A 23,448-nucleotide genomic window follows, 5' to 3' on the forward strand; every position below is an offset into this window, starting at 1 on the left:
GACCACGCCAGAGGTAGACCTACAGCCCCCACGACTCCACCCCGTCCTTCCTACCCCGCGGGCAAGATGCGTGCGGCCTCCGTCCTGCCTGGCAGGGGGGTTGCTGACCGCGACCGATACCTCAGCTCCCCTCCCCAGACTGGGAAGGCCTCTGGCTCCCCTCCACCACGCGGGGACCCAGGCCGACGGCCCACCGTCCCTGAGTTGGCGGCGGCAGCGGGAGGGTGAGCCCTCCTCGGACACCCGCCTCGACCCAGCTGGAATCCGTCGCCTCGGGATGTGAGAACGTTTCGCGTCCAGCGTCTCCAGACGCAGCAGCCTCTCCGCCGCGGCGGACAACTAGCCCGCGCGGCGCCGAAGCGATTGGAGGACTCCGAATTCCGTGGGGTCTCCGAGTCCGGAGACCCGACCGCTGCGACCCTGAGCCCCGCGCAACTGCGCTCCCGCAACCCGGTCCGCGGAGAAGGAACCTGGAGAGCCGTACCGCCGGCCAGCGGGCAGACCGTGGATTTGGGAAGCAGCAGTAGCGCTTCTCGGTGACGGGCAGCTGTCTCAGCCAATACCTGAGCACGTCGTCCTCTCGCCCCGCCTTCCCTCTGCCGTTGACTGGCGCCTGCGCCGCACGCCGGGAGAGTGCTGGGCTCCATCCCTGATACCCTAGTGTCTTCCCTCAGGTCTGGCGCGCCGCGCTTCCCCCAGCCCACTGTGCCTCCTGTGCGTCTCCCCAGCCAACCAGTGGACACTAACCCCCTACCTCGCCCTCAGTAACCCTGATCCAGGGAGACCCCCGTGGGCCACGTCACCGCGAAGGGTGTGGTGGGCAAGGGGCACCTGCCTCAGTATCCCTTGGAAGGACGAGTGTTTGTGGAGTGTGTCCCAATGAAGGACGGTGCAAGAAGACTTGGGAACTTGCGCGAATGTCGCTTTGAGTACCTTAAGGATGTTTTTAGTCGCATGGAGTGTTGACCGTGTCCATAGTTGGTGCTGATGCTGGTCAGTGGGAAAGGAACGTGTGGACACAGCATATCTCGTTTAGTCTTGTTTATTTAAGTGGTTCTACATTTTGTCAGGTTTTTTATTTTTGATTTTTAGTCCTAGATGATTATGATGCAAACCATTGACAAAGCTGTGATTTTCCAAACTCATAACCCTCTCGCTGAACTGACTTTCTATGATTGTTTTCCTCTTCAAGTACTGGTGGACGCTAGATGATGGACCGCCATATCCACTCTTTATCTTTTCAAAGAGCATGTGCTGACGTTAAAACTGTCCAGAGTGTCTTACGGATATTTGTATTCACAGGCCTTTTAAAAACTAGCCAGGGCAGATCATTTCAACTGCAGTTGCCTTTTTCAGAGGAAGCATGAGCCATCTGCAGAACTTACTGTTAGATACCCTACTGGGAACGAAGCATGTGGACAGTGCAGCCCTCATCAAACTCCAGGAGCGGAGCCTTTGTGTAGCATCACCAGGATTCAGTGTAAGAAAAAACGAGTTTGGGCGTAAGAGTTTAAAACTTTCTGTAAAGGTCCATAGTAAATATTTTAGGTTTCTGGGCCTTATGGTCTCCGTCACAACTACACAACTACTCTGCAGTTGTAATGGGAAAGATGCCATAGGCAATACATAAAAGAATGGGTATGACTGTGCTCCAATAAAACTTTACTTATGAACACTGCAATTTGAATTTCATATAGTTTTTACACATCACAAAGTATTATTTTGGGTTTTTTCCCCCCAACTACTTAAAAATGTAAAAACCATTCTTAGCTTGCAGGCCTACAAAAACTGGTATTGGGCCAAATTTCACCAGCCCACCACAGTATGCCAACTTCTAGTCTATTTAACCTCTGCAGGTAATGCCCCGTGATGTCCGAACACTTGTTAATGGATTCGCCAAGAACCCTTTGATAGCCAGAAGAGAAGGATTGTATTTCAAGGAGAAGGACTACAAATGTATCCGGGCAGATGAGTATTCTCTTTATGCTAAGAATGTGAGTGTTCCAGATTTGAAGACAACTGGGTTAAAAACCTTAAGAATTTGACTCCAATTTTCTGTGCCCCTCCTGATCCTATCTCTGAAACAGGCTAAGCCCATTACTGCAATGGCAGTGTTTGAGATAGCATGCAGTCTAATGCCAGGAAGGCATATGTAAAAGAAAGTACTGACAGAGAAGCCTGAATTTGAGAAATGTTCGTTCCAGAATTCATCACCTGAACCTTGCCTGAACTGTGCCTCTCCACTACAATTCATCCTTCATATTCTACATTCTTCTTTTTTCAAAAAGTGGTATCATTCTTGTGCTTAAGGCCTCTCTTGGTTCTCTGTGGCCTTAAAGGAATTAAAGAGATGACAGTCACATTTCTGGATGGCCCTATATTATGGGTTAGGCACACTTCACCCACATTAAAAATTAAGTAGCCTTATTTACAGGTGAGGAAACTGAGGCTTGACAAGGTTAAATAAATAACTCTTCCATAATCATACAGCAGAAAATGGAGGGCTGGGATTCAAGCCCAGAGCTATATAATTCCAAAATGTATTTCCTTTCCATGACGTCAGTTGTTCTCATTAGGATAGGGGTATATTACAATCAACTGGGAAACTTTTTTCAAAATACACATGCTGTTCTTGCAGTCTGAAACTTTTTGAGGAAAGACAACTAAATTAGAGAAAAAGAATGGAGAGTCCAAAATCAAATTATGAATATAGAAGTCAGGAAACGGTGAAAAATGTGGCTGGAGCATTACTGCTAGTCCTGTGATTGGAACCAAGAGAAGGGCATTCTGTTTTATTCTGATCCAGGAAAATACTGGTGTCGTTGTTGTGAAGACGCAACTGTATCTTCTGGTGGCAACTTACACTGAGGGCATGTATCCTAGTGTCTGTGTGGAAGCCACAGAGAAGCTGGGTAAGTCTCTCTCAATGCCTGTCTTTATTCCCTACCGTAGTCAAGTCTTCTGACTGCAGATAACCCAATCCAATCAGCTAGGGCAGAAAGGAGGAATTTATTAGAAGGATTCTGGGGCTCCTTAACAAAACCACTGGAAGGATGGAGTGCAGCTGAGCCACAGGGGAGATGGATTCCAGAAACTGCAACACTACCGGAACTCTTCTCTAGTCTAAGAAGATCAGCTTTGTTCCATCCCATTGCAAAATGCCTCCTTTCCTGGTGGTATCACAGCCAAGCTTTGCATCCTACCTCAGTTTCTTTTAGATCCCTGATCTGCAACATATGGTTTACCCTTATATCAGTCAGCTGGGGGATCTGGGAGGGCATGGTGAAAAAGCAGAGATGTAGCTGTTGGGGGCCACCCTATATAAAAGGACCTTTTACAGAAAAAGAAATTACTGTGAGCCAGGCAGTCAACTTGTTGGTGTCCACTGCATTCTCCTTCCATGTCTCTGTTTTTGAATAAAGATCTAATGTAGAACTGGGAAATTTTATCTACTGAGAGTTGAGCTTAATAAATGATAAACTCTGTGTTTAGATTTTTTAATCTAAATTTAAATTTCTAAAAAAATAAAACCTGTTGGAGTTTTTGAACATTCCTTTGTAATAGTAGAAGCCTCTACTTCTGCTAGTGAGGAAAGCAGCCATTCTTTCATTCTTTCAGCAAATCCTGTGATAACCTCCACGTCCACTGCACTATCCTAATGAGCTAGGAAGTCAAAGCGGGTTAAAATAAAGTCTGCCTTCCATGTCTCTCTATATGCTTTCCTATCTGCCTGAAATACCTTCCCTTTCTGTCCCTGCCCTTTCAGATCCAACTGGCAAATTCCTAATCATCACTGAAAACTAAGTCAGAACTTGAGTTTCTCTCCACTGTGCTATTTTATGCATAGTTTTATTTTTACCTACCTTAGAGTCCTTTATTTACCTAGATTGTGAGCCCCTAGAAGGCAAGAATTCTGTCTTAATCATCCTCCTATCTCCAGTGTCTAATGATGAGACAGTGTCTAATGATGAGTAGGCAATTAATACATGTTTGATGAACAAATAAATTAATGACATCTGCCTAGCAGAATCAGGGAGGGCTTCAGAGAGCTGAATCTTAAAGGATTAATTGAGAAAGTAACTACATCACAGAAATTATACACCCCCACACACACACAAATGTATACACCTTCACAGTTGTCATAAATAGTTCCCTGGCATGGATTGTCATAAACCATGCTACACAGCTGGCAATGAGGTATTCTAGGAGCAAAGAGGACTAAGCATGGGTAAGATGCAACTTAGGAAGCACCTAACAGAAGGGGTGAACTCCAACTTGAGAGGAACAGGCAATTACAACCATCAAGGACCTTTCCTGAGCAGGTGTTGGGATTTAAGGCAGGTTCAGTTTCAGTAGAGCGCGGCAGGAGCAGGAAGGCAGAACAGAGACTTCTACATCAGGGCTAATTATCTAATTAAAGGTGTCCAGAAAATGAGGCTAGGAAAATGGACAATTAAGCTGTCAAGAAGCTGGACTCTATCCTATCAGCTGGGGCCCAGGGCTAAGTCCCCAGGTCTCCTGTGGAGAAGACCAGACAAGTTTCATGATCACTATAATGTAGAGTCTGTGGCTGGCACTAAAGAGTGCTTAAAGCCACAAAAGACTCCAAAGAATGTGTTGTAGTTAGAAGGACAAGGCTGACATCATTCCACTGAGATTTCACTGCTCTGGGAAGGGATAGACTATCTTGGAAGTGGTTGGATGCTCAGAGGGATGGATGAAGCTGGTTACTAGTCTCATATCTCATCACTTACTTATTTCCTTCACTTGTTTTCCTTTTAATTACATTTATGTCTATTAAAAATTATACTTGATAATTACAGAAAACTTGGGAAATACAGAATTACGACTATTAAAACTTCTCATTATGAAGGATTTTAGGAGCATTATACATACATTTTACATATATATGTGTGTGTGTGTGTGTGTGTGTGTGTGTGTGTGTGTATAGGGATATATATATATATTCCCTTACTAGACAATGAACTCCCTGAGGGAGGAACTAGGTCTTAACTGTCCAGTCATCCTTGTACCTCCAGGTACTTAGCACAGTGCCCAGCATGTGGTAGTCACTCACAAATGTGGGTGGGATAAAAAAAAATGAATGAATCATATTGTGATAATATACTGTTCACAAATAATCACCATGTTCTGTTGCCTTTCAGGAGACTATCTAAGAAGAAAAGGAAATTAAGTTATCAGAGGATGATCAAAGACAATCTTTATGATTTTAGAAGAAAACTACAGATCTTAAAGAAAAAACCAATGCCTATGCTGTGGCTGAAAAACACTAGGCTGAAGATGCCAGAAGGAAGAATGAGCTGAGGAAGCAATTTTTGTTATTTCAAGAGATCCTCTTCTTTAATTGGAATTATTTGATCTACTTTACTTGTTCTTTTTTTTTTTTAAGTGTTGGTTATTGGCATGAATGGGAGGGCGCCAATAGTTTCACAGGGCGTATCTGTTGGGAGACTGCTCCATGAATCCCTTGTATTCCCACACATCTTTCTGAGTATGCCAAGAATGCAAGGCCCTCACCACTCTTCATGCAGGCGATTTCAGGGTTATGCTGCAGGAAGCAACCTTGAATAATGAAGTAACTTCTCCCTTCAGAACAAAGAGCCAGCGTGCTTACTACTTGCTATAAAAAAGGTAAATTCCCTTAACTAATGTTCCCGTCCTATAGTGCAGCTCGCCCTGCACTGTCGCAACCATCTGGTCCACATCACCCCTGTGGGACTTGGGGAGAAAGGGAACCAATGCAAAGGCCACCCAACAATGGGCCAGGAGTCAAGGTATCTGATGAACATTCCACACTCCCCACCATCTGCAGGTATCTAATTTTGTTAAGCTTTGGAAAGACCTTTTCAAAAATCAACTCAAAAAGATTTTTGACTCCGTCTCCCTCACTTTCTTGTAGTCCACAAAACTTAGTATGGTCAGTCAATGCAACCTTCCCCAGAAAGAGTTCATCTCCTCTTGGCCACCTCCTAGGTGATGACTGGAACAATATAGGGGGAGAGTTATATAACCTATTTCGAAAATTCAGGATTCTGCCCTGATCCTTCCTGGACATGTGCCTCTTTCTCTCTCCTAATAGCAACCTTAGGCCAGCCTGGTTGGTACACCCTCCAAGTGTCCCTGGGGAGGGAATACCACAGACCACTGGCAATTTTTGACATGATCATGCAGTTTTTGAATTCTAAAAGCATGCTATCTTGGACAAGGTGTCTCTTATTAGTGTTTATAAAATTCTCCCATTTTCAGGCTTTGTGTAATAGCCTTTCAATACTATTTCTTTTCTGAGCTTAGTTGGCAAGAACTATAGATTTACTCTTGGTGGTCAACCTTACCACTAGTCCATACATTCATTTATCTGTTCAGATGCTTGATTCTTTTTTGAACAAGAGGTAAAAAAGCATTTAAAATTCACTTATTTAGCATTCATTGAGTAGCCTACTGTGTGCTAAGTACTGGTGATACAAAAGTAAATAATATATGTACCCCACCCCAAATGGGATTACAAGCTAGTTGGGAAAACAAAGTTACAAATGACTCCATTACCAGATGATAAATGCTGTAACAGGTATAAAAAGAGAACTATAAAGCACAAAGCCTGAGGCAACCAGCTCTTCATTCAGGAGCCTGCAAATATATTTGAAGTGACTCTGGAAGAATAAAGATAGAAGAGAATGAAAAGCATTCCAGGTCTAAGAAACAGGATATGCAAATTCCTGTTGTGTGAAAAGAATGGTAAGAAGTTCAATGTGGCTAGAAAGTAGTATATATGGGAGATTGATAAATGAAACTGCAAAGGTGAATGGGGCCTAAGGAGAAAAGGCGACTTTCTTCAGGGTCACACAGGCCATCAAGCAGTGCTGTGGTATACACAAAGTAATACACACTTATACCTAAACTTGAGAAAGTAAGTTACTCATAATTTCACATTAAATGAAAACTAATGTTGATACTTTTTATTTTCTTCCAGGCTTTTTTTCAGTGTTCATAATATATACATTTTAACCTAACCTAGATCAGCAATACATATGGTTGACAACCCACTCTGTTCACTTTCATTTATGAAACCTTTAATATCACTAAAATTGCTTAGAAAATATTTTTAATCATTGCATATCACATGATATTTAGGTTATTTCCACTTTTGCACTTCATAAATAACATTGCAGTTTATAACTTGTACATAATTCTTTGTGTCTCATGATTTCCTTAGGTCTGAAAGTAGAATTTCAGAGCAAATTTATAGCTCTCTGGAGTTTTTGTTGTTTTGTTAACAGAGAAGGAGTTTTATATGGTTTATAAAAGGTAATTGGGAGGGAGTTTTGGGGGGGAAGGGAGGAAGTTGTATGTAATTCAGCTCTAACTCATCAGTTTCCTATGCTTGTGGGATTGGGGCTGAGGCAGTCTTCCCAAGTGCCCCAATAAATGAGAATGAGAGGAAATGCAGCCAGTTAAACTGGCTGAGTCAGAAACCAGAGAGGCAGGTTACTATTTGAATCCAGATAGTGCTAAATCATAGTGACACTGGACAGTTGCTCCTGTAGAATATAGAGATGTACAATACAGAGACACTCATGAGGTTTACAGGATAAGCCAGGAAGCATTTGGGGACTTCTAGGTACAACTCCAGAGGAAGCCATGCATGCCAAGGCCAAGAGCTAAACAGAAGGCTGGGCTATTAATGCTTTGGGTTAACATTATGCTGTATCATCAAAACAAAATGGACTAGAGCAGAGACATGCAAAAAATGGTGCTCAGGCCCACAACACTTGAACATCTGAACATATTGATACGTGTAGAAGGAATGTGTAACCATAGGAAGTGGAAGCTGATCAGCCAGGGAAGCCTAGACAAGGAGTCCCTGGAGCAAATGCTGGTTGGGCTGTTCAAGATGGGAGGAACCTTGAGCAAACAATTCAAGTTGTCTGGTATTTTCTAGCAGCAACTCTGACACCAACTGATGTCCTACAATTCAATCCCATTTGACACTAACTACCTGGAATTAATGCAGACCCCACAGACTAAGGCGCTCAGATCCATAAGACTGCCTTCATTTCAAATGTCAGCCACAACTCTTGGGTCCCCAGACTACTCAGACTTCTGACTTGGTTACAAATTTGAGGGTTCCTTTGACCCCACTTTGGTTTGATAATTTGCTAAAATGACTCAATGAACTCAAGAAAGTGTTATACTTATGATTACAGTTTTATTATAAAGAATACAATTCAGGAACAGCCAAATGGAAGAAATACTTAGGGCAGGGTCCTGGAGGTAGGGCACAGGGGCTCCGAGCTTCCATGCTTTGGTGAACCACCCTCCCAGAATATCAATTCACCAACCAGGTAGCTCTCCAAACCTCATTCCAGAGTTTCTATTTGGGGTTTCATTAGTAGGCATGATTGATTAAGTCACTGGCCACATGATTGAACTTAATCTCCGGTCCCTCTCCCCTCCCCAGAGATCAGGGGTTGAAGCTAAAAATTTCAACCCTCTAATCTAATCCTCTAGTGACTGGTCCCATCCTGCAGCTATGTAGCCCTTCACTCCCCACCATGAGTTATCTCATTAGCATGAATAACAAAACACACTCCTATCACTCAGGAAATCCCAGGAGTTTCAAAGCTCTGTGCCAGAAAACAGGTACAAAGACTAAATATATATTTACTATATCACTTCTGGTCTTAATGGCAAGATTTTACCATGGTATATAGGTGGCTATATGTTCTATCTTAGCCAGATTTAGTAGTAAGCATTCAATTCTCTCAATCATCTCATCTTGTCCTGAGTCTTTGCTCACCATTTCACTTTCCATGTAGATCTACCTATTGATTTTGGGGTCAGACCTCATGCCAATGATTTCTCCTTGTAAATTAGCACATTGACATCTGAACTTTACAACTTAGTTATGTGGACTATATACCCACTCTCCACATGTTGACAAACTGGGGTTTTTGAGCCTGCAAGGCAGGTTTGCCCCTGGATCATGATGATACCTGAAATACTGAAGGCCATTATGAAACCTCTTGGCTACTCACCAGCATTTGCCAGACACACACACTCTGCACTGCCGGGTGCCTAATGGGAGCCTTTTTCATAAGTCTCATCAAGGCACTGCCTCAGTGTCTGGAGCCCTCCTATGTAAGACAGCCCTATAATTGCATCCTATAATTCCCACTGCAAAGTTCCAGCTGGGCTCAGCTACTCAAAGAGACCCATAAAAGTGACCTTTTGATGACAGCTACACAGTACCTGTGCAGGTGTCCAGGGAGCAGATGATCTGAAACAGAGGTCTCCAAACAAGGGAAATTGGTGCCCCATGGTTCACAATGGCACATACAGGCATGAATGGATTTAAGGGGTTCATTTTTTCCAGATCCTCAACTTCCATACACACTTTCCTAAAATTTATCTGCTATGATTGAGAAGTAATGCTAGTTCTTCTTCTCCACCTCCCCTCCCCAACTGCCTAATAAACTTTCTACAAAAGAAAATCCTACTGTCATCCAGCCCCAGCTTTCTGTGATGCTTGGCTTGGAGTATAAGAACTGCAGAGCGCCAAAGGAAAGGAAATTTCTAAATATTCTCAAATTTAATGACCTCTTCCATCCTCTAGTGTCAAAAATATATCATATGAGAAGAGTTCCATGAAAATAAAGCAAAAATAGCATCACTGAGAAATAGTGAAAATCTTTATATCTTAATTCATTAGGAGAGGAAGACTCCATGTCTTATCTATGTCCCTTAAAATTCAGAAGCAAAACAGCTGTCATGAGGACATGAATTAACACGATTACTTAAAAAATGAGAAACTTTTTCTAATAGAAAGTAATTTGATTTGGCTGATTAGTTTAACAATGATGGCCGGCTTTGCCAAGAAGAATGCCACTGATATTTTTCATAAGTGGGTTAAGTCTACAGCTCCAAGATGTTAATAAAAATATACCTACAGCACATGATACAGTAAAAGGATATAGTCAAAAAACTGTCTTAGCAAAAGTGTATTGGGATTAACATTTTTCCTTTCCATATCCTCCTGAGTATATCAATTTAAACAAGGTGCCTCTAAGTGAAAAAGCAGCAGATAAAATTAATAATCACTTGATAAATCTTTGCAAAGCTTTGTTGGTATAACCCCAGAAACTGAGAACTGGAATGACACTTGTTATTGGATAACTAATCCTTTACAGGTTGAGTGGTTTCCAAATCTTTGCTTTCAACACAATTGAAGGAAGACCTAATTAAGTTGCCAGCTAATAGATCACTGAAAATAATTTTTGATGATAGATCATTATATGGTTTCTATCATATAACTCAAAGGTATTCAAACAACTGGCTGACATTCCTATAATGAAATTTCTTTTTTCCCATCTAATTTATGCAAATTAAGTTTCTCACAGCTTGTCCATAAAAATGAAAAATAGAGATTAATGTTGAGCCCAGTTTCATCCTAGCAATAATTAACACTCATTCGCAGATACAGTAATTATCTGGAAAAATTCAGGCCCACCAATGGTCCAATAAAATTTTACTTTTTATGTTCTATAATTATTAATAGTTAAAATAATACTTTAAATAACATTAAAATCATTCAAAATAATGTTTTTGATCAGTTATTCATTAATATTATAATGATAATTAAATCCAGAAGAAGTCTAACACTTATAGCCCTATGGTCACAGAAAATAAATTCTTACATTAATGTCAGGTTACATATATTTATTTGCTGCAAATAAGAATGATCAATAAAGCATAAAATATAGCAGGATATAATTCTTATATAAAATGAAGATATAAGTATTAGAATAAAAATGAAATTTTAAAACAGCTGTTAAAGAATAAATTGGGTAGTTTTTAGTGGATGATTATATTAACAAATTGCTCTTAAATCTGTATTCCACTTGATACATTTAAAAGCCTGACAAAAGAGTTTTTAACGTCAGTATTTATGATCAGAAGTCATATCTTTTGCACTACTTAAATTTAAGATGAAATATTTTAGATATCAATTTGAATATTTAAGAGAGGACACATAGTTTTTGAAAATGCTTTTTGTCTGTTTGAGAATAAAAAAGTGTGAAGACCACTGCCTGGAATTAGAAATGTCTTGGGCCCTGAGCCACATGGATGGCTGCCCAGGAAAATGGCCGGGGCAGGTAACCAAACAGGCAGCTCCACTAAGCTTACTCCAAGCCTTTCCCTCTCCTAGAGACTTCTTGAGTCCCTACTCCTGGGATCTGCCCCACCATCCTCAGGGTGGGGTGCTCATCGAGAGAGAGGAGGAAGAGCCCAGAGAAAGTCCTGCAAGCACAGACTGGCATGGTACCCAGAAGTGAACTGGCCCAGCTCCTCCAGGGAGTGTCAGCCCTTACACAGTTTCAGAACCATGAGTCATCACTGAGCTGCTGGGCTGCCCAAGTTTGGGCTTGAGTTACCAGAGAAGCTGCTGTTTTAAGGTAACTCAGCAGAACCGCACAGGACCCTTTAGAGGTGCTTAGGAGCCCACTGGACATCTGGCAGAGATTACTCCCCACTCCCATTTAATTTTCAGGATAAGCAGCAGCTGTGCCCTTACAACATTTGAGTTTCTGGGACACATGCTTCCACCCCATGCCAGCACAGATCTTGCTTGTTCTGCTTAAACATGATTCTTTGAGGAGACGCTTAAGAGGCCAGAGATGTGGAGGACTGCGTAATATTGCCATTGCAACCAGTCATCTGAAAATCACCACCCAATCCCAAAATTTATATTTTGACCAAAACAAAGGGGTTGGGGCAGGGGATGTTTGTGGGGCTTCCAGCAGACCTCTTTGCTGATCCTTTGGGAAGTCCATTCACCCAGAGATGGAGAAAATGTGTGTTGCACCAAGGGAAACCTCATAAGTTCCCCTACAACTTTGTAGCAATACCTCTCCCTCCTGTTTGGCCCAGCTATTTCCATGTCCTTCCTTCCCTCCACTTGTCCTTTTTCCTCCCCCTTCAATGAAGCCTTCAGGTGGAAGTGCTGATGAGACAGCCTGACTCAGGAGTCCTGGGTTCCAGCAACTGCTCTGTACTGACTAGCTCTGTGACCCTAGAAAGCATTTACCCCTCTGACTCTCAGTTTCCCCATCTGAAAACAGACCTCATAACTTGCCTCTTTGGGAAGCTGCAAGCCTCCAGTGAGCACAGCCACATCCATGCATTGTGACCTGTCCCCCAGCTCTGATAGGAGCTCTACCCTATCAGACACCCTCAGCCTGGAGGGCTATTGTGGGGTCCCTTGGGCTCCCTCAACTTCTTCATCCTCCACCCACAGCCTGTACTGCCTCTTCTCTGCCCACCACAGGCTGGCAAGGGCTGATGCTTTCTCCTCCAATTTGTTGATCTTAGAGTTGTAGTGACAGATTTCCTAATACTGATTTTATATGTATACTCATATAGTACCTTACTTTTGATAAATTGCTGAATTCCATTTGCTAATTTTTAAAAGAAATTTTTGTCTTTATTAATCAACCTTTGCTACAAAAATAAACTACTTCAAAATCTTAACAGTTTATAACAACAACTGTTTATCTCTTGCTCACTTACGGCTATGCAGGGCCCTGCTGGGCTCTCCTGGGCTTAGTCCCAGACAGTAGTTTGGGTTCAGGTCTGCTCTGTACGTTTCGTCATCCTGGGACAAGCTGAAGGACACCACCTGTGGACGGTAGGAGGCCAAGAAGGCTGACGGAAAATGACCGTGTCCTTGTGACTTGTGCCCCATCCCACTGGCCAAAGCAAGTCACAGGGCCAAGCACAACATCAATGGGGTGAGGGGAAAACACACCTCCCATTGGGAGAAGTAATTTTGCTGGAAAATCCTCCATTTTCTCTAGGGTTGAAGATTTGTTGCCATAAAGTTATGTGTAATTTGAATTTATTCTTCTTTAAACTACTCCTGTATCTGTAGTTGTATCTCCTTTCTCATTCCGAATCTTTCATACTTTCTCTCTTATTCCCTGAATCCAACTCACAATAGAGTTCATCTGTTATTGGTTTTTATAAAGAATTAGCCTTTGGATTTGTTTATCTTGACTATCGTTTTGTTTATTTGTTTTCTATTTTACTTATGTCAGCTCTTATTTTCATTCTTTTTTTCAGTTTATTTTTGTTTATTTTGTGTTACTTTGCTAACTTAAGAATATCTAGTTTCTTCATTTTTCATGTTTCTTCTTTAATATTGAGCACATTTAAAACATATTTAAGGTTATTCTCCTTTGGTTTATTTCTACATAGTTTGTAATTCTCCCTCACCTCCTTTTAATTTCCCTTGTAGTACCCACTTTGATCCAAAGGTTATCTTAGAATGTGTTTCTTCCAAATACTTAAGGGATTTCTGAGGTGGTGAAAGTATCCTCTTTTTATCATTCATTCCTAATTTTATTAACATATGATTGAGCAAATATGGCCTGTAAAATTCTTGCTTTCTAAAATTTGTTAAGGTTTTTCTTTGGTGACAAGTGCTTAATTAATTCTATAAATGTTCGATGGACCTAAAATAGACATACTCTATTTGCAAGGTTTATTAAATCAAGTTTACTGATTGCACTACCCAATTCTTCTGTGTCACTGATTTTTTTCTATTATATCACTCAAATCCTGAAAGGGATTTACTAAATTCTTCCACTAGGATTACATTTCTGTCCATTTATCTTTGAATTTCTAATTTAGCTTTATTGTTTTATGCATTCAGGCTCATAATTTTTATATCTTCCTTACAGATCTTACCTTTTTAAAGTCATCTGGCAATCTCTGACTCATAATAGGAGAATTTATCTGTTTAAATTTATTGTAATAATTGCTATGCTTTTGATTTTATTTTTCATTTTATTATTAAACATTTTTCTCTTTTTCCTTCTATTTCCTTTGCCAGCTTTATTAAGTGGTTACCATTTCCATTTCCCCACTTTGATAATTTGGATGTTCTCTTGTTCATTTCCCAACTTTCATAATCAGATACATTTCTCCTAAATATAACCTATTTTCCCTTAAGATTGTATCCCCTCCTCCCTTGGAAGTGTTCCCCACCAAGGCATTCACTAGTGAGGTAAGATCTTTAGCATCTTTCAACTTCGAGTTTTGCAGAGACATTTTAGTACAGTTAGTGCTTGATTATTATTTAGAATTGCCCTCACAGTAATTTCTTACATTTTAAAAGTTCTTATTTAGCTCTCATATATACTCCCCATCCACCCTTATCCACTGTGAATTTTAATCTAATCAGTTTAATTCTATATATTTTGCAAAGTTTGTTGTTTACAACTGTTTCTTCTCCATCTGCTGTTATTTGGTTAGAGCCTTGACTCAAGTATTGACAGGTGGATCTGGGTGATGTGTTTCTCTCTTTTTTTTTTTTTTTTTTGACAGTCAAATGTGCTTACACTTATAAATAGTAAGTACTCCATTTGTGTCCCTTTTTTTAGATTCCACAAATAAGTGATATCATATGGCATTTTTCTTTCTCTTTCTGGCTCTGGGTGATGTGTTTCTGAACTCTTGCATATTCTCAAATATATATATATTTTAGCCCTGACAAATTGAAAAAAGTACCTGACTTAGCTGGATACAGGATTATTGGGTTGCAGCCCTTTCCCTCTGGTCAGTAGGTGGTAAGTCTACTCTTCTAGCTTCCAGATTGCAGATAGAAACCTGATGCCATTTTGATTTCTTAACCTTTTGTAGGCAACTTATTCTTTTTACTTGGAAATCTATAGAACTAAGAATTTTACAGCATATAGCTGTAGGTTTCTGTTTTGCTTTGTTTTGTTGTTTTGTTTTGGGGGTAAGGTAATCAGGTTTATTCATTTATTTATTTAATGGAGATACTGGAGATTGAACCCAGGACCTCATGCATGCTAGGCAAGCGCTCTACCACTGAGCTATATCTCAACCTCCTGAATTTTACAAAATACAGATACGTGGTTTTTTTAGTCAACCCATCCTTTAAATCCACGAATCATTTCAATTTATAGAATCTGCTACAGTTTAGGCAATTTTTATTTTATCACTTGTTTAACTATTGTGTCATCTTCATCCATTTCTCTTCCTTTCTTTTTTAAAAAAATTTCTTTATTTATTTATTTCATTTATTGAAGTGTAGTCAGTTTACAATGTTGTGGCAATTTCAGGTGTATAGCATACTGTTTCAGTCATACATATACATACATATATTATATACATACATATATTTCATATATAGGTTACTACAAGGTATTGAATATAATTCCCTGTGCTATACAGAAGAAACCTGTTTAATCTATTTTATATACAGTGTCCTCCTCTTTCTAAAACTCCTGTTATTTTATATATAGTGTCCTCCTCTTTCTAAAACTCCTGTTATTTTCATGGTGAGGTCTCCAGAATTTATTCTCCAAATCTCTTACCCTTTTATGAATGCTCATCTCTTTAGAGTTTTGCTATGTTGCCTGACATATTTTGTGACCTTAATCTTCTAAACCACTAATTCAGGTCTCAACAATGACCATCCCCTTCAAAACAAACAACTGAATTGTTTAATTGGGAAACCTTTTTTTTTTTAATTCTAGAAATATTTTTGTAGTACTCCTGAATCTTTTCAACTGTTTTTTAAATTCAAGTTTTCATTTGTTTCCTGTAGTTGCTCAATTTTGCTGGGCATATATTTCATTCATTCTGACAGATCTTGACTGGCTGCTGGCTCCCGTGAAATAAATTATTTTTTGATTGTTGGAACAGCCTAAATTACTATGGCAGACCAATGAAAGGGGAAGTGGTCTCTATCTTTGTAGGCTGGGGGTATACAAGATGGCAAGAAGACTCCTTGTTCTTTTGACACCCCTGTACTTGACCATTCTCAGGAGCATGGAGGACTCCGCCCATCTATGAAGCTCCATCTGAGTCCCTTATGGGCTAGAGACTTGGCAAACACTCTTATGAAATATTCACTTTCCTATAAATCTCTATAAGTCAAGCTTTTTCCCAGGGTCCATTGTTTTCCATTGCTTATCAGAAAACTCTGATATTATTCTTCAGATTTGGTTCTTACCTAAACCAAAGGGGTAAGGGTGAGGGAGAGAAAATGCCTTCTGGAGAATCCTCAGAGGAGATGCATAAGCAGGGCCCTGAAAGATGAGCAGGTTTTTTTCTGGAGAAGAGAGAGAGAATATGACTTTAAGTGCCAGGCTACCAAGTTTGGATTTTATTCTTTAATCACCAGGGAGCCAACAGCAGAGGTTTCCTGCCCTCCCTGTGACATGGTCCTTCTGAGAACTAGAGCCTATCCATGAAAGCAGCAAAAAATAGTCACCACACAGGTTCCAGAAAAGGCCTCACAAGGACTTTCTCTCTGAGTACACTGTTTGGCTTCTGTCCCTTTTTTTGTAATAATGGCTTTGACACAGATGGCAGGAGGAGGGATAGTAGCTGACAGGCATTTTTGGAAAATGGGCCTTATAAAAACAGATAATTTGGGTAACCTTCTTGTAAGAGGTGTGCTCAGCAGAGGGAAGTAAATAAAGAGAATGGAGGTTTTGTAATTGATAGGAGAAACTGTTGCCCTGGGCAGCCTTTCTTTCTATTATAGAGCCCTATACAGGGACCAGGAGATTTGAGTTTGATTCCTGGCTCTGATAACTCACCAGTGATGTACCCTTTGAAACCAAATTAATCTTTCTAATTCTCAGTTCCTTTTTAGTAAAGTATTATGATGATCAAATAAAAGAAGGCATGTGAAGAGGTGGTAAAATTATGTCGCTGCAACAAAAAGAAAAAGTTACCTATTTTTGTGCAGGTGCACATACATGTATAATTCTTCTAATGCAGTGGTTTTTAACCAGGAGCAATTTTGCCCCCCCCCCACCCCAGGAATAGCTGGCAATGTCTGGAGATGTTTTTTATTGTTACATTTTATTGTTGTTATCTATTGTTGGACCAGGGATGCTGCTAAACATCCCACACTGCACAAGCCAGTCTTTCACAACAAAGAATTATTTAGTCCAAAATGTCAATAGTGGCGAGATTGAGAAACCCTGATGCAGCCTATTTATCCAGCCTTTAACCAGGCTAAATTGCCTCATTGGTCAGCATCTTCCAGGGGCTGCTCCTTTAAGCCTCAGGAAAGGCAAGACGAAGAGCAGAAGTAACAAGAATCCCAGGACGGCTTTACTTTCTCTTTTCCCCTAAGGCTCCTCTCGTTTCTCTCAGCAGTACCGTTTGCCCATTCCACTCGAGACACCTGCCCAGAGGAAGGGTAGGAAGCCAGACCTACAGCGTAAATGGGCTAAAAGCCTGACCTGATGGGGGAAATGGATTGCAAAAAGTTTCCATCTAGTTGCCTAGAGAGGGACGTTTTCTCAAAGCAAGCGCAGAAACAGCATTTTATACCAAACCAAGAGGAAAACTAGATTTCAGAAGCTCAAAGGAAAAGAAAATCTGATTGGCTGTCACTAGTCTTTTTTTTTTTTTCCAAACCAACTTTGCGTTTTAAATAAGGAAGGAGAAGGAAGAAGGGGAGGGTTGGTTCTGGTCAGCCACACCCCTCGCACTGCTGGGAGTCCAGCCGTCCATTGTAGTCGTGGCGGAGGCAGCGCTACGGCTCCGGAACTCTGCTCCGAAGACCGGCAGGGAGCGGAGGACCGCGCGGTGTCGCCTGGAGCAGCGGAAGGGGCCAGCCCGGAGCAAGTAACTCTTACGGGCTCCAGAGACGCGGGCGGGCGGGGTATCCCAAGTAAGAGGGAGTGAAAGCTGCTTTACGCTCTTCTGTGTTTTCCTGCTCCAATGCATCCAACCCACACGACCATCCTCACTGCACCCGGTCCCAGTCTGTGTCCTCCATGTGGGGTCCACCTGAAAGCGGCAGGGGGCGCTGCGCCCCTCAAAGAACCTCGGGCTCCTCACCCTTGTTCTACCCTGTGTCCTCAGAGACCATGTTAGCAGTGTACTTTGACAAGCCTGGAGGACCAGAAAACCTTTACTTGAAGGAAGTGGCCAAGCCAAGCGCAGGGGAAAGTGAAGTCCTCCTGAAGGTGGCAGCCAGCGCCCTGAACCGGGCGGACTTACTCCAGGTACACAAGGGTCAGGCGGCGGCTGGGACTGGGCGGGACCCTAGGGTTGTCAATAAACATTCACCAGACAGATGAAGGAATGACTTAGGACACTACCATTAACACTCATTATGGTGTGTGTGCTGGGGGTTCTGAAACTAGAACCATTTAGCCTCCGTTGTTTACACAAAATGTAGGGGTTTTGCAAAGCAGAGTCCACCCTGTGTCAATCCATTGTCTGCTCAGCCTTCCAGGTAAGGAGACTGCAACTACCATTTGTTGAGGAGGGCAGTGTGTGATAGGCCCTGATCTATCTCCTTAACTCCTCAGACGTCCCTGTTCACCATTTGTATTCTACAGATAAAGAAACAGGGTCCCAGAAGTTCAGTAATGAGTCCAACACTAGGAACCAGGGGAGCCGTGATTCAAACTGAGTCTTTGTCTTAAGCTTCCAAAATCTGTATTCTTTCTACTCTGAGAGTCCTGGAGCTGGCAGGGGGGCAGTATTCCTAAGAATTTTCTTCCAGCTTCTATTTGAAGCACTAAACTGGGCCAGCTGCATTTTTTGAAGTAATTGAGACAGGTACACCAGAATCACAGAGGGGCACTTATTCAAAATAAACAGGACCGGGACCCAGGGATGTGTACTTTGAAAAAGCTCCTCAAATGGTTTTGATGCACACTCCTAGTTGAGTCCCTCTGGTCTCAAGCCACTGGTTGGAGGCTTCTGAAGATTGTGATGAGTGAGTACAGCGCCTAGCATTTGATGTATGATAATTATCATTAAGAAGTACATGGTTTTGTTCCTGCTACTAATTTGCTTTGCCACCTTGGACAAGGCATTTCCCAGCCTAGACCTCCATTTATTCATTTGTAAAACAAGGGGTTTAGATGAGAGAAATAGCTAAGGACTCTACCAGTCAGACATCCACTGATTATGTGACCTACAGTCTCTTATTTGCATGAAACAAATTACCTCATCTCTTTTTTCTTGACTTAAAAAAACCTACCTTTATCCTGAATTTTGTCTTGAAACAAAGGGCTCTGGGAAGAGAGCCAGGGATGGTGACACAGATTTCTGATCATGCTCACTGCTTAATGCATCCTCTCTGCAGAGAGAAGGCCAGTATCCCCCGCCCCCAGGAGCCAGCAACATTTTGGGACTTGAGGCATCTGGACACGTGGCAGAGCTGGGGCCTGGCTGCCAGGGACCCTGGAAGATCGGGGACCCAGCCATGGTTCTGCTGCCTGGCGGGGGCCAGGCTCAGTATGTCACTGTCCCTGAAGGGCTCCTCATGCCCATCCCTGCAGGACTGACTATGCTCCAGGCTGCAGCCATCCCAGAGGCCTGGCTCACTGCCTTCCAGCTATTACATCTCTTGGGTAAGGACCCCCCCACCCCCACCCCATGCTCACTCCATACAGCATAGTCCAATTTCTTTATGACTCAGCCACCTCAAAACCCAGCAGTCCTGCAGGGCAGCTTTAGCTGGCCACTGAGCCACACCCAATCCCAGCACCTCACCCTATTGTAACTCCAGTAGCATGAGGCCCTCATACTATGTAGCAATGGCTTGATGTTGAGGCTGGAAATCATGATTGGCAGAAAGAAGACCTGGAAAGCACTAGATAAAAAGCCTGTGAGCATCTTCACACTATAAGCCCAGCAGTAGTTTCAGATTCTCAAAGTCATGCTGAGCTTCTCTCTGCGTGCCCTAGTGCAGTAGAAGGAGCCACTTAATCAACTCTTTAATTCCTCCTCAATCCCACTGAGGCCAACCAAGAGTTCATGTGAGGGTCCCTGCCTTTAGGGAACTCAAGTGTAACTGGGAATAGACAACCAGAGTTCTGAAAGGTGGCCCTGTCTCTAACGCAACAGAACCTCAAGATGGGAAAAGTTGGTGTGGGCAAAGGTAGTCAGAGAAGACTTTCTGGAAGAGAAGGCCTTGAAGGGTGGTAGAGATGGACAGAAGGCAAGCCAAGGTGGCCTAAGAGTGTCAAAATGAGATTAGCTGCTTCACAAAGAAGTGAAGGATGACAGTTATAATTTGTGAAAGATAAGGCTGGGACTAGATTGTGGTGGCCTTGAATGGCAGGCTATCTTGCAGGCTATCTGGACTTGACACAAAAGCCAATCAAGAACCACTTTACATTTTGAGGAGAAAGTGACATAATGGAAGCTCCATTTCAGGACAAGCCTGTGCTGTGCCTGGATTTGTGAGATCAGTTGGAGGCCCATTTCAGAGTGAAGAGGGGCTGGCTTCATGTGGTAACAGTGGGAGCAATGGTTATTCTTACTCATTCAGGCATAGATTGGAGATATGTTTGATATTATTTCAAAGGTAAAACAGATTATGGATGTGGCTGCTAATAACTCTGTTTCAAAAAGTTGTTTCCCACTTGGACCAGAGGCAATAAGATGAAAAGAACTGTCAGTATGTTCTCATAAGACAGCAAGAGATTTGACATTTGGTGGTCCGAGGGCCAGGTGATCATAGTAGAACAAACCTGTGTGGAGAATGTGTAGCAGTTGCAAAGTCAAGCGAATGCTTCCTGTACTTTCTGTCATAGGAAATGTTCAGGCTGGAGACTCTGTGCTAATCCATGCAGGATTAAGTGGTGTGGGCACAGCTGCCATCCAACTTGCCCGGATGGCAGGAGCTATTCCTCTGGTCACAGCTGGCTCCCAGCACAAGCTTCAAATGGCAGAAAAGCTCGGAGCAGTTGCTGGATTCAATTACAAAGAAGAGGATTTTTCTGAAGCAGCACTGAAATTCACCAAAGGTAAACAAAGCTTATGCAGTTCAATAGGAGTTTCAGAGTTGATTCAATAAAACCCTCACTAGCCGCAAAGTTGCCTCTGGGTCCGTCTTCCCTCTGCTAAAAGCACAACAGCTGCCCAGGCCAAATTCCAGTCCTCTGGTGTTTGACCACTGAAGATAGACAAACAGTATTTAGGACTAAGATGGCTTCCCTGTGCATTCTTGTAAGTGATACGATTCATACATGTTTTAGAAAGTGGACAATCACAGTGTTGGCCTGGAATCATTGAGGACCTCTTCCCAACCAGCCACTCTGCAGTGAATTAACAAGGGGTGTGAGGCAGAGACTAGTTTGGAGCTGGTCATAGGAGCCTTGGGTAGGTAGTTCCCTAAATGGGTGAGTAGGCGTGCATATCTCTGTATTCCAAAGCCAAATCTGTTAACAATTTTTGGCTCATCCCTTCTCATTTTTTCCACGAGTTGAAAAGGAGAGATGAAAAAGCTAGGAAAGCCATGTTTAGACAACCTAGTGCAGATACTTCATAACTTAGATATGAAGTAGCCTGCCCTGTAGCCTGCGGTGGATCTCCCCTGTTCTCCTGAGTGACAGTGAGTTCTCTACTTACATGGAGGTCAGGGGAAATATCACATCATGGTGTTGCCCCATTTCCCTCTTGCTGTGGCAAGGATCACAAAAGATGAAATGTATCACACATGTATGACACAGTTCAGCTACCTAACCCCATTTGTAACCATGTTTCAAGTTCCACCTACAGATTTACTGCTTGCACTTGTATTTATTTATATGCATATATCCGCAAAAATACGATGGAATTCTTAGTTTGCACCAAGGTTTCTGTGTCTGACTAGCATCACAAAATCTGTTTCATGTGGAAGGTGCTGGAGTCAACCTTATTCTAGACTGCATAGGTGGATCCTACTGGGAGAAAAATGTCAACTGCCTGGCTCTTGACGGTCGCTGGATTCTCTATGGTCTGATGGGAGGAGCTGATATCAGTGGGCCTCTGTTTTCAAAGCTACTTTTTAAACGAGGAAGTTTGATCACCAGTCTGCTAAGATCAAGGGACCAAAAGGTGAGCGATGAGTGAAAATATGTGATTTAATTATTATCCAGAAAAGTGTGACTCCACATAATCCTGAAAAAGTAAAATGTTGTCACATCTTGAATTAGAGAGCCTGTGTAGAAACCTGCCCTGCTGTGGATAAACAGGTAACCTCATTTCACAGAACTAATTGATAAAGGCCTCAATATCTTGCAAAAAGGTTAGCTAATACTTAATACATTAAGCATTGACCATATTAGGAAATACTTCTAATAGTTCTAAAAGTTTCAAAGACAGAACTCTTCCCCGTGTGCTAAGAAAGCCTCTTAGGTAAGTAAGGTTAGTAAGCCTCTATCTTTAGCAGACTATATGTTCCTGAAATCTTTTCTGTGTGGCTTTCTAGCAGGTGCCAGCCAGCATTGGGAAGGTTTCTCAGTACAGGATTTCACACCTGGTAGGGGATAGCAGAGCTTAAGTATCCTTTTTGAATTGAGCTATGTGAGTCCTGTCTGTGGCTGCCCCCTGCTTGAAGCCTTAATTTGAAAACAGTCCTTCAGCTGTCAGTGACACTAATATTTTACTCCAGGCTTCAGTCTTTATCTGGTACAGAACAGAGTTTACACATTTGGGGGCATGCATGTACATGCTGGTAATGAAGGGGCTATGTACCCCTGTGTGTCTTTTCAGATATATACACGTTTCAGAGAGAGCAGAAAAGCTAAGCAGGATGGGAAGTAGTAAAGTAAGACCTCCGTCCAGGCTGATGGTCTCGTTTTCCTTATTTTAGTACAAGCAAATGCTGGTGAAGGCTTTCACAGAACAAATTCTGCCCCACTTCTCCACGAAGGGCCCTCAGCGTCTACTGCCGGTTCTGGACAGAATCTACCTCATGAATAAAATTCAAGAGGCCCATGAGTACATGGAGACTAACAAGAACGTGGGCAAAATCGTCCTGGAGATGCCCCAGTGAAGCAGGAGTGAGCAGTACAGGACACAACTACCTCAGGACTTCCAGGAGCAAATTTGGAGAAACTCCACTGTAGGCAGTCAGGCAGCCCGGTGCTACTCCAGGCCCGCCTTTAATCAATCCCCTGGTCCTCCCCCAGCTTTCTCAAATGACCAGTGTAAAACCGGTCTATGGAAATAAAGAGAGTGGACTTACAGTGTGGCGCGTGGACTAGAGCTGCCGGGGCGGGGGTGGGGTGGGAGCCCGCCGCCGGCCGCGAGGATTACAGAAGAGGCCCGGTCAGGGGATGCTCAGCCTTTCCCGCTCGCAGCACCAGGGGGTCGGGCTACGGGTACAGCGTCTGCCATGACAACCAGCCAGAAGCCAGCAGGCTCGGCTTTGCTCACCCTCAGAGGCCCAGACTTACCCACGCGCGCCCTGCAGCCCCTGGCCCAGCTCTAGCCCCGCCAACTCCCGCAACTCACCGGGTTGCAGACCCAGCTCGGACGCCTCCTCAGGCCCCGCCTCTTCCGGCCAGCTTCAGCTGATCAGGGCCGCCACGACCGGAACACCTCCCCCTTCCTGAGCTCAGAACCCGCCCCTTCCTGTCCAGAGCCCGG

The 23,448-nt window shown here is 42.6% G+C and overlaps 3 protein-coding genes across 8 annotated transcripts in view; 2 read left to right on the plus strand and 1 right to left on the minus strand.

The window, feature by feature from the left end:
- The window catches only part of FAM228B (family with sequence similarity 228 member B), a 46,655-nt gene extending 23,212 nt beyond the window's left edge, over positions 1-23,443 (minus strand). Inside the window, exons 1-3 of one of the 6 annotated variants that reach the window (XM_072938114.1) lie at positions 23,314-23,443; positions 20,565-20,783; positions 16,061-16,159 (exon numbers count right to left, since the gene is read on the minus strand). In XM_072938114.1, the coding sequence (XP_072794215.1) occupies positions 16,061-16,159; positions 20,565-20,625 (160 nt within the window). In that variant the 5' untranslated portion in view covers positions 20,626-20,783; positions 23,314-23,443. The other 5 variants (XM_072938115.1, XM_072938113.1, XM_072938112.1 and 2 more) reach the window with 5 other exon arrangements.
- On the plus strand, positions 340-5,384 carry PFN4 (profilin family member 4). Its single transcript, XM_006197156.4, has 5 exons — positions 340-674; positions 1,357-1,480; positions 1,857-1,994; positions 2,807-2,912; positions 5,166-5,384. Exons 2-5 carry the CDS (start codon positions 1,364-1,366, stop codon positions 5,192-5,194), a joined length of 390 nt encoding a protein of 129 aa, XP_006197218.1. The 5' UTR covers positions 340-674; positions 1,357-1,363; the 3' UTR covers positions 5,195-5,384.
- Positions 16,891-23,042, plus strand: TP53I3 (tumor protein p53 inducible protein 3). Its single transcript, XM_006197155.4, has 6 exons — positions 16,891-17,694; positions 17,935-18,077; positions 19,172-19,439; positions 20,628-20,840; positions 21,716-21,912; positions 22,670-23,042. The coding sequence occupies exons 2-6, from the start codon at positions 17,940-17,942 to the stop codon at positions 22,850-22,852; spliced, it is 999 nt and encodes a 332-aa protein (XP_006197217.1). The 5' UTR covers positions 16,891-17,694; positions 17,935-17,939; the 3' UTR covers positions 22,853-23,042.
- Positions 23,444-23,448: the final 5 nt, after the last annotated feature.

This window comes from Vicugna pacos, chromosome 15, assembly GCF_048564905.1.
Source record: "Vicugna pacos chromosome 15, VicPac4, whole genome shotgun sequence".
In the NCBI taxonomy this organism is placed as follows: domain Eukaryota; kingdom Metazoa; phylum Chordata; class Mammalia; order Artiodactyla; family Camelidae; genus Vicugna; species Vicugna pacos.